General features: G+C 57.8%; 1 protein-coding gene across 1 annotated transcript in view; it reads right to left on the reverse strand.

The window, feature by feature from the left end:
• Nucleotides 1–8,848, reverse strand: part of LOC309685386 (electroneutral sodium bicarbonate exchanger 1-like) — a gene marked incomplete at both ends in the record, with an annotated part of 35,305 nt that extends 26,457 nt beyond the window's left edge. The window contains one exon of the mRNA XM_082501157.1: nucleotides 8,837–8,848. Coding sequence (XP_082357283.1) covers nucleotides 8,837–8,848 — 12 coding nt within the window. The remainder of the gene's footprint in view (nucleotides 1–8,836) is intronic.
• Between the last annotated feature and the right edge of the window lie 1,595 nt (nucleotides 8,849–10,443).

Here is a 10,443-nt window from a genome sequence, read left to right on the forward strand (position 1 = left end):
TCAGCAATTAAGTTCTCTGTCCCCTCCAGAAAAGCCTTTTCCTAAAGGCGCTCTCCTCCCAAGGGCAGACCCACAAAAAGAAGCCCTCTCTGCTTAATCCATTTCACAGAGAATTTGAAATGCAAACAAGAATTAAACAGGACGTCTTTTCCCCGCTTCAGGGAAAGCCACTAATATAGACCTCGGCAACATATTTATTTATTTATATAAATAATTTATATATAATTTATTTATTTATATCTATCTATATCTATCTATCTATAAATAATTTATATCTATCTATCTATAAATAATTTATATAATAATTTATTTATTTATATCTATCATTGTAATGCCTTTGCATTGCCCATTTCCACCTGGAGAGCAGGCTGAAAGGACTCTTATAAAAAAACCCAAACCAACCACAAAACATATTCCTGTCTAGGGGGTAATTTTATGAAACGATTTGAACACCTTAACGACTTGAACATCTTTTTACAGGTACAAGGCAACAAGAAACATTCTCGAGGTGAAAAAAAAACCAAACCACCTATTCACCTCTTTACCCCAAAGATCTTTTCACCACACGGATTCCACCACCAATACACAGCTGCTAAATATCCCCGGCTGCTGCCGATCCGTAAGAAACCCTTCAAAATACAAGAGAATGCCAAGCCTGGCGCGCTGACGGTGCTGCCAGGGCTGTGAGTCGGAGCCCCTGAGGACGGAGTCGCAGCCCCTGAGGTTGAAATCAGCCCCACGTTTAGGCACAACCCGGGGTTTTAAGCCTCGCTACAAACCAGCCCCCCGCTTTTCAAGAAAAACAGGGAGATTCACCTCAAAATAAACCACGTTCTCGACGCCAAAGGGGCGCTGGTCCATGGCCGCCGCCGCCCTTAGGGCCAGTTCCATGGGGCTTCGCTTGACCTGGAGCAGAACTCGCGGGCGTGAGGACAACGAGCCCCCTACACAAAATCTGAAAAAAAAGGAAAAGTTCAATAAGATTTGCTGTTACTCACCCACCAAAGCCTAACCACTACAACTGGCCCTTTCACAACCATGCCTGATCGCAGAAGAAAACTGAAATATCCCAATTCCCGCTTCAAACACAAGGCGTGGAGCTGCCCAGACCCTACGTGTGGGCTGGGAAGACAGGGGGCTCTACTCAAAACCCGCAGGAAGAGAAAGGGCAGGAGTGTTTTCCCAGCCCTGGAAGAGCTGTGGGGAGAAGGTGGGAGGGAGGAAAAGGCTGCCCAGGAGTGGGGTAGGGGGAAGGAGAGGGCTCCATCCATGGGGGAAACGCCGTTCCTGGCCACACAGGCGGCTGTGGGACCACCCTGGGGATGGATTTGGGGGCTCTCCCTGAGGGAAACACTGCTCCCAGCCATGCAGGAGGCTGTGGGACCACCCTGGGGATAGGTTTGGGGATGAGGGGGGATCTATCCCTGAGGGAATCACTGCTCCCAGCCATGCAGGAGGCTGTAGGGCAATGACAGAGATGGATTTGGGGGCTCTCCCTGAGGGAAACCCCATTCCCGGACACACAGGAGGCTGTGGAGCCGCCCAGGGGACAGATCTGAGGGCTCTCCCTGAGGAGAGCCTGTGGGGAGGAGGGAGACGGGGGCCGCCCCAGGGCCGGGGCCACTCCTGGAAGGGGAGGGGGGGATCTCCAGCCGCCCACGCGGGGCTGCCCGAAGCCTGAGGAGATGAAAAGAAGAGGAAAAAAAATTCCCTCACCGCCATCGCCTCTCACAGCCCCGGCCCTCCCCGCCGCGCCTCATGGCGGCTGTGTGCGGTGTCACCTGAGCGGGGGGCGGGGGCTGAGGCAGGAAAAGGCGAGAGGGGGAGGGAAGGGCCATTTTGAATGGGAGGAGAGGGGAAGGGGGGGCGAAAGATGGGGGGAGGGGAGGAGAGAGGAAGAGAGGATGGGGGGAGGGGTGGGAGCGAGTGTGTGAGGGGAAGAGGTGTTGTGTGAGGGGGGAGTGAGGGGAATGGTTTTTCGTGAGAGGGATGTCTGTGAGAGAGGAGGCCCCGGAGGGAGGTGAGTGGAAAGGGCTGTGTGTGGAAAGAAAAGCTTTAAGGACAGGCTGGGCTGGGGAAAGGTGGTGGCCCTGAGGGAGGGCTTGGGGAGCGGGGCTTGAAGCGTGGGTTTGGGGCAAAACTCTGGGAAAGAAACTGCAGGACAGGGCCAATCTGAGTATACAGTTTTAGCGAAGCTTCAAGCAAAGGGTGACCAAAGGTGCCTCTTGCCCTTTTGTGGGCTGGTTTTGTCTGAGTTATTCATGCGAGTGGATTTTTGCCACACGGGATGGGAACGTTCGCTTCCCGGGATAGCTGATGCCCCTGGATAACCACTGCCCGCGAAGCACTGCGAAACCCCGTGTTCAAAAATGAGGATAAAGCCCGGGTTTTGCCTCTCAGAAGGATCTCTAAGCACTGTCTCCACGTTATTTTCAATACCTTTCTGGTTGTTTTCTTTCCCCCCATCCCCGTGATGTCCGTCGGGGGGGCTGGCGGAGCTCTGCAGACGGCTGTCCGGCTCATTTTGGGGAAGGCTGGGCTGGTTTCGGGGGGTCCCGGCGCATTTGGGGAAGCGCTGGGCTGGTTTCGGCCTCGCACTGCCTGAGGCGGAGAGAAGCGGTGGTGCGGTGATGAGGGCGGGGGCGGTGCTGGGGGGCGTGGCCCGGGTTTGCCCTTCGGCGCATGCGCGGGTGGGCGGACACGAAGGGGACCACTTCCGGTATGCGTCGGCGGTCGGGAGCTGCGACGGTTGGTACCGGGGGAGAGGGGGGAACCGGGGCCGTGGAAGGCGGGAGCGGGAGCGGGAGCGGGAGCGGGCGCGGGCGGGCGGGCGGGCGGCGGCGGCAGCGGCAGGAGCGGTGGTGCGGAGGTGTCCAGGGCCAGTTTGGGGGGTTTGTGGGGTGCCGGGACCGGGCTGGGGGGCTTGGGGGGCGGCCTGGGCCTGTTTGAGGGGGGCAGAGCCGAGTGGGGGGTCCCCGGGGGGAACAGGGCCGATTCAGGCCCCCCCCCCCTCCCCCGCTGCCGCCCCTTCACCCCCCGCTCGTCCCCGCAGGTGGCGGCAGCCCCGGCCGCAGCGCAGGGTGCCCGGGGCCGGCCTGGCCGGGCGCTTGGCTCCGCTCTGGGCTCCGCTCTCGGCCCCCCCCCCGGCAGGTCAGCCCGGCCGTGCCCCCTTCTCCCGCCTCCAGCCCACGGCCGAGCCCCCCCAGGTACCCCCGAGATGGGTCGGGGGATGTCAGCGCTGGGCCCCCTGAAGCGGGGGTGGGTGGTGGGCACGGGCATTGCTGGGAGCCCGTGGGCAGCCCTGGAACCCCCTTAAAGCCCACGGAGAGCCCCGGGGCCCCCTTATCTCCCCCAGAGCCGACGTGGAGCCGTAGCTGTGGAGTCAGCTTAAGGAGTCTGCCCTAAGGACTGCTGCTTTTTGGAGCGTTGGGGGAGGGGGAGGGCTGGCGGTGTGGGGAGTGGAGATGTGTGGGAGGAGTCCCGTGTCTTGAGGGAGGTTTGGGGATGTTGGACAGATTTGGGGGAGTGGGGGAGGGGTGCCCTCACTTGGAGCTCCCTGGTTCTTTTCTTCCAAACTGTGGGAGGCAGCGGGCGAAGGGGGAAGGCAATAGAGTGAGTTGCTGTACTTCAGTCCTTGTTTGAGAGTCAGCGACTCTGCTCCCTTGCTGCTCAGCAGACTGTTAGCTCCGTGGGTTGTTTCTCCAGGCAGGCTACGACTACAGAAACGGCCCCACTTCCTCGGAAGAGTTGTTATCAGTGACATCTCCTGGGAACGTACTGCCTGATGTTGGATAGACCTGGCACCACGCAGCAGCTCAGAGCCCCACAGCGTATGCTGCCGCTCTCAGTTGGCTCCATCAAATCCTCCGACCTGAGAATGCCAAAGGTACGGAGTTGAAACGGGCCATTCCTCACCCGCTGAGTCAGATGAACCTTTTTGCGCCCAAGTCGGCTGGGGACTGCTCCTGCCTTGCCGCCTTCAGGTGGAGCATGGCTGTGAGCAGGGGAGCTCAACACACAGTGCTTGCTGATTGCACCTGCTCCCTCGGGGGAGCACCCGCAGCCGTGGGATGGGAGGAGGGAGGACTGCACGAGGGCTAGAGACAAACATTTTATCTTTAATGTTTCACATAGGGGGTACCCCAGAGGGGTTCCCGGCCCCACACGCCACAGCCGCTCAGTATTCGGGGCACTGTTGGTCTTCTGGGCCTGGCGCTGTCACCACTTGCAGGGCTGGCGGAAGCAGACACATCTAGTGGCATCTCCACCAGCCCTTCAGGTAGCCCCACAGCTGGGCGCAGCCCTGCCGCAGGCACCTTCCTGCCCTGCACAGCCCTGGGTCTGCCTGGCCACACTCCCTGCCGATGGTCTTGCAGGACTCCTCCGTCTTTGCGTTCAAGGCCTGGAAAGCATACGTGATCTCCCGCACCCGCTCCACCTTGTCCATGTCCATGGCTGGGGGGCTTCCGGGGGACAGGTGCTCGTCCATGGGCCTCTGTGCCCTGTCCATCCCCTGCCGGGGAACCCACTCTTTCTTGGTCCCTGCTGGCAGCTCCTGTGGAGGCTCCTGGCCGAGGACCAGCCCCAGTTTCCCTACAGCCCCACCAGCAGCCATGGGAGAGCGGGGTTGTCCTGAGTGTGTGAGCACCACTGGCTCTGTTGCTGCACTGGGCCAGGGCTCCAGGAAGTGGTAGAGGGAGCTCTGGGAAGAGGAGCTGCTCCTCAACAGGCTGCTGCAGTCCTCCGAGTTGGCCAGCGAGCACAGGCTGCAGGGGCTCTTGCGGTGGCCCTCGGGGGGCCCAGGAGCCCAGGGGGTGCCTGGACCAGAAGGAGCTGTCCCCACTGATAGGATCTATAGGCGGCAGAGGAGGGCAGTGGGACGTGGGGGCTTGGGGGGGGGGGGGGGGTAGAGAGAGGCATCACTGCTCAGATGGTATATGGTTGGCAGGGAGCCCAGTGGGTCCTGTGGGGCCCGGTGCTGCCTCCTCGGTTGCCCTGCAGAGGAGGAGAGAGAAGAGACCCGCTGCACCCCGTCTCCTCCGTCGGAGCCCGCGGGCAGCACCCCCTCCTCAGCAGGCAGGCAGGGCTGCCCAGCGCAGGCAGGGCACGGGCTGAGGGTCTGGGGCAGGATCTGGGGGTCTCCCCCACACTCCCTGCTTCTCCTGCATCGACTTGAGCTCCCATCCTTCATCCGCTAGCCGAGAAGCTGCTGAGGGAGGGGACGGAGTGAGCAGCCGGCAGCCCCCGGCACAGCTCCGGCTGTTTGCATGGTGCTCGGTGCCAGGCCATTCACCGCTCTGCTCCTGCGGGCAGGCTCTTGCGTCCATCGTCCCTTGCTTTGGCTTCTTCCAGTCCCTCTGCAGGACCCCGGGAGCTGGGTGAGACGGGAGCAGCTCCCAGCCCTGCGCCGCAGCCCCCCACCCCTCCCCACGCTGCGGCACAGTGCGGTGCAGCAGTCGCCTACCTGGAGCCGCTTGGTCCGTAGCACAGAAGAGGCCGCGCTGAGCCCCATCAAAAGCATCACGAGCGGAGCCAGGTGAGCTGTGGGGGGGACGTTGGAGTCCCTCCTGGCACCAGCTGCGGTGCAGCCGCGCAACCCTGGGGTGCCCCCCATGGGAAATGTTAAAGAAATAAAATGTTGGTCTCTATCCCTGGTGCTGTGGTTCCTCCTCCCATCCCGCGGCTGGGGCTGTGCCCCCCTCAGTGCCCGACCCAGTGGGACAGGCTGGCACTGCTGGCACCCACCAACCTGGGGGGTGGTGGTGTCGGGGGAGCTGGGTGGGCTGGAGAAAGGGAGGAAGCACCTCTTGAAACCAGCTGGGCCCTCTCCAGCCACAAAACCCTCCCCAGAGGCACCAGAGGGGACCCCCAGATCCTTGAAGGGCTGCCCCAGACTGCCTCTGGCCTGCAAGAGTCCCCCCCAGGACCCCTTACGGACACCCCAGTGGCGTCCCAAATCTGGGTTCTTTACCTGCTGGGCAAGCCAGTAACACACTGTGTGGGAGCAGCCAGCCAAGCTGGTTTCAGAGCACCAGAGGTGAGAGGCAGGGAGCTGCCATCCCACTCAGCTCCATCCCCGCCGTGCCGTGGCTGTGCAGAGAGAACTTGGGGGGAGCTGCAAAACAGCTCAGCCCGGGCTTATCTCCAGATGGCACAGAACAACCAAAACCAAATGGCCCTTAACAAACAAAATGCCCCCAGTCCCATCCCACCACTCTTCCCTTGACGCTGAGCGCCGGACATCACAAATTGGCAACAGAGACTTCGCTATGGCACCACCAGAGGGAAATATCCCAGACAGTGTAATCCACTCAGGCATAATCCTGCACCCTCACCGAGTCAGGAAATATAAACCGCAGGGTCTGGGGAGACAAATGGGGAATCCTCCAAGGATACAGCTGGCCCCTAGGAGATCCGCCCCCCCCATCCAGGACGCTGTACAGGGTAACTTCCCCGGGATGGAGCGACCTCACCTGAGAGAGAGAGGGTAAGTGACTAAGAAACATCCGTATGGTATAGGGCATGCGATTGAGTTTGTGACTGGTGCACTCTTTTAAGGTATTAATATCTAGCGCCCTTGTGGTTTGTGTTGTCAATTGTCGGGATCATTTGTAACTTGCAATAGTGGATCCCGCTAATTGCTTCTAAACCGCAATAGTGTAATCGCCATCGCACACACAGAACTTGCAATAGTGACGTATTGGACCTGTGAGTGAAGTCCAAATCAATTGTTAATTTGAACCTCTCAGTGAAGCCCTTTTTCCTGTTTCGTCACACTCCCCGAGCCACTGGGTAAAGCGACACCTGGCAAAAAAACCCACACCACCCTAAAAAACCTGACACCACATCCCCCGCTCCCCACCCACCCCTTCTCTCCCCATCACAGCCATGGGGCAAACTCCCACCACAACCCCCCCCCCACTCTCAGCTCCGCTATACCCCCTTCCCCTTCCCCTTCCCCCCCCCCCCCCCCCCCCCCCCCCCGAGTCACTGGAGAGAAAGCAACAGAGAGCAAGCTCAGGCTCTTGTGAGCTGGAGAGATTTCTCTTTGTTTTTTGATGTTGTTGTCGTTGGGTGGGTTTTGGTTGTTTTTTTTCACAGAACATTTTGCAGTGTGGTGTCACAGCCCCCAGGCCGGCGCTGGCACCGCCACCCCACCGCTGGCTCTCGTCCCTCCTCTTGCCGGACGGCTTTCACCACTTACCTTGCTTGGTTTGGTTGGTTTATTTTTCCTTTCTACCTTTCTTTTTTTATATTTGGGGTTGTTGGTTTTTTTCCCTTTTTTTTTTTTCTTCCCCCCCCCCTTTTTTCCTTTTCCTTTTTCTTTTTCCCCCTTTTTATCTTTTTCCCTTTTTTCTTCTTCCCCTCATTTTTTCTTTTATTTTTCTTTCTTTTTCTCTTTTTAAACATTTCTCAATCTTTCTCCGAAGGAACGGCCCCTGGCTCTCAGCCAGCAGAAGGAGACTATGGAAGAGCTCTGGCACCCGTGGGATTGCTTTCCTTCTCCCGCCTCGCACTCAGTAGAGCATGTTTTCCAATTCATTTTTTTTTATTAAGAAAATAAACAAAATAATGTGCCAGTTATCAGTTTTGTAAGGCACACAAAATCTCTAAAAGGGAAACAGAAGCACAGTGTGCTGAGGTATGAAACCCTGAGGTAGTTTTTGTTTGTGGTTGTGTGTGTGTCATCGGGGGTTGAGGGTTGTATGCGTTTTATTTTTGAAATTAAAAAAAAAATTATTTTGCTAGTGGTTTTTTTTTTTTTTTTTCCCAGCCTGGGCTGACAACCTCTTGGAAATCTGGCTTTCCCGCCCGGCCCCTCTTCCCCCTTCTCTCCTTGCAACCGGGATCATTCCCCAAAGCGTTTACGGCCGAGCACGGCCTTTCCTTTAACCTCTAGAAAAGCCAGCTTGTGCTAAAAAACAAACATCCCCCTCCCGCCCCCACTCCCTCTGAAATGAAATAAATAAAGAATTAAAATCCTTACAAAACTTAAAAATCGCCGTTAGTTTCGTTATCATTGCATTAATTCTAAAAACTGATGAGCCGCTGCGCTGCGCAACGCAGCCCAACCTCCCCCCCTCAACGCTGGGCGAGCTCCTCTGGCCGTGCCTGGGATGAAAACCAGGTGGCTTTTAGGAAATAAAAAATTTAAAAAAAAAAAAGAATAAAAACTCTCTTTCTCTCTCTCTGCCTATGTTAGTCCAACTAAAGGGATAGTGTCGGGAGGTGATGGAGAGAGCCCTCCCTGTACCCCTCGGTTGCGCATCCTCACAGTGCCATGTGGAATGGGGGGGGGGGGGGCTGTTTGGTTTTTGGTTTGCTCCCCTGACCTGCTGGGGGGGGGGGGGGGGGGGCGAAGTCTGGCAGTGGGGTTACATTCATCGGGCGGTGCTGGGCATCATGGCGGGAGCCTCCCTTGCTGTGCTGCGAGGCCGGGGCTCCCGGAGTGTGTTTCTGCTCCTGCTGCTTCACCTGCTGGAGCATTTCCCTCATCTTGCGCTGTGCAGTCCTGGGGAGGAGAGGGGAAAAGCAAGAGTTGGGGGTCAGGGCACTGCTTCTCCCCCTACCACCCACCCCCAAGCCCCCACCTAGCATCTTGCCACTCCCAACTTGTCACTGCAGACAAGCTGTAAGTAATTTCAAGGGGTTTGTTTTGGTTTGGTTTTTCTGTTTGATTTTTTTTTTTTTTTTTTTTTTTTTTAAACCTGCGCTTCCTCCATCGCTCCTCAAGAGCACCTGAATTTTTCTGGGGGGCCACCATCCCTCTCAAGTGGACAGGAGACAAGGTTATGGAAGATGCACCCAGGTGCGATGCGCGTAGCTTTGCCCTCACCGAGGAGTCCATTCACACCCTGGGTGCTGCTCTGCACAGCATCCAAAACACCCATTTTTAGCTCAATCGAGCCAATCTTCAATTTCAGCACTCCCACAGCCGGGGGGAGCTACCGAAACACTTTCAGTGCCTCTTGGGGGCACAGGGACCACCTGAAAGAAGAGCGGCAGGACACTCGGGTGGTGCTGGGCTCAGCCACCCCACGCCTTTCCTCAGTGGACGGAAGCAGCCGGGAAATATTGGGTAAAGCCACGGCCAAACTGTACTTGACTGGCAAAGAAATGCCCAATGATTTTAACGATGACCTCCTCGTTCTTGTCCGGGTTTGGTCTCGTGGCACAATGACTTCCACACTGGTTAAGCTTTGCAGTTCATTCACCTGGAGCGAACCACAAGAGGGTTGTGTTGTGGAAGAGCCAAAATCCTCTGCTGCCGGTGTCACCACGGCACCAGGCACCCTGTGTGTCTCCCCCTTCCTTGGGACCAACAAGAACCACCACCAGGACATGGGGGCTGAGACATCGCCGAAACCACTGTGCACTCGGGATTTGTCCCCCTGGGGTGGGCGGGGGTGATGGCTGATGCCCAACTCTGCGTCCCCGGGGCACCACCACCTACCATCTTGCCACCTTTGCCTATAACATGGCCAGTGGCGAAAGAAGGCACCTTGATGTGGGCTTCAAGCTTCACGTCTTTCGCGTTTTCCTCTTCCAGCTTCCCAAAATATTCACCCCTGGGCCTGGGGAGGAGACGGACAGAAGGAAAACCATCAGGCAGCGCCCACTGTGCCTCTCCATCCCCAAAGCTGATGATGTCCCCATGTCCAGCAGCATCAAAACCACTGTACCCAGCAAAGAGCTCCCCTGGCGCTGAGGGAGGCCAAGCCAGGCTGGCAGCACAGTGGTGACCACAGGGATGCCCTCGACTTGGCCCTTACTGTCCCCCCCACCCAGCGCACCTTGAACTGAGCCTCGGGCAGCCCCGTGATGATCATCCGCTCACTGCCCTCGGGACCTTCTGCCGGGGCGATCTGGGGAGGGATGAGGGAGAGGGAGCATGAGCGCAGCCCCCACTTTGGCAAGACCTTCCCTTGGTGGGATGTACCCCCCCAACGCAGGGCAACCCCCCCATGCAGGAGCATCCCCTCCCACCCGAGCCGGGCTGATAACCGGGGTGCTGCAGGCCTGGCCTTCTACTAATGACAGGCTGGAGAGGTGGGCACATGCCAACCTCATGAAGTTCAAGGAGGCCAAGTGCAAGGTCCTGCACATGGGTCGGGGCAATCCCCAGCAAAAATCCAGGCTGGGCGGAGAATGGATGGAGAGCAGCCCTGAGGAGAAGGACCTGGGGGTGCTGATTGATGAGAAGCTCAACATGAGATGGCAAGAGAAGCTGTAGCTGCCCCATTCCTGGAGGTGTTCAAGGCCAGGTTGGTCAGGGTTTGGAGCAACCTGGGCGGGTGGGAGGTGTCCCTGACCAGGGCAGCAGGGTGGACTGGATGGTCTTCAAGGTCTCTGTCAACCGAAACCATTCTATGATAATTTGGGGAGCAACACTGTAACCCGCAGACTCCCATTCCCTGCCCTCGGCAGTGGGGAGGGGAAACT

The sequence above is a fragment of the Vanellus vanellus genome, assembly GCF_965231255.1.
Source record: "Vanellus vanellus genome assembly, contig: HAP1_SCAFFOLD_29, whole genome shotgun sequence".
In the NCBI taxonomy this organism is placed as follows: domain Eukaryota; kingdom Metazoa; phylum Chordata; class Aves; order Charadriiformes; family Charadriidae; genus Vanellus; species Vanellus vanellus.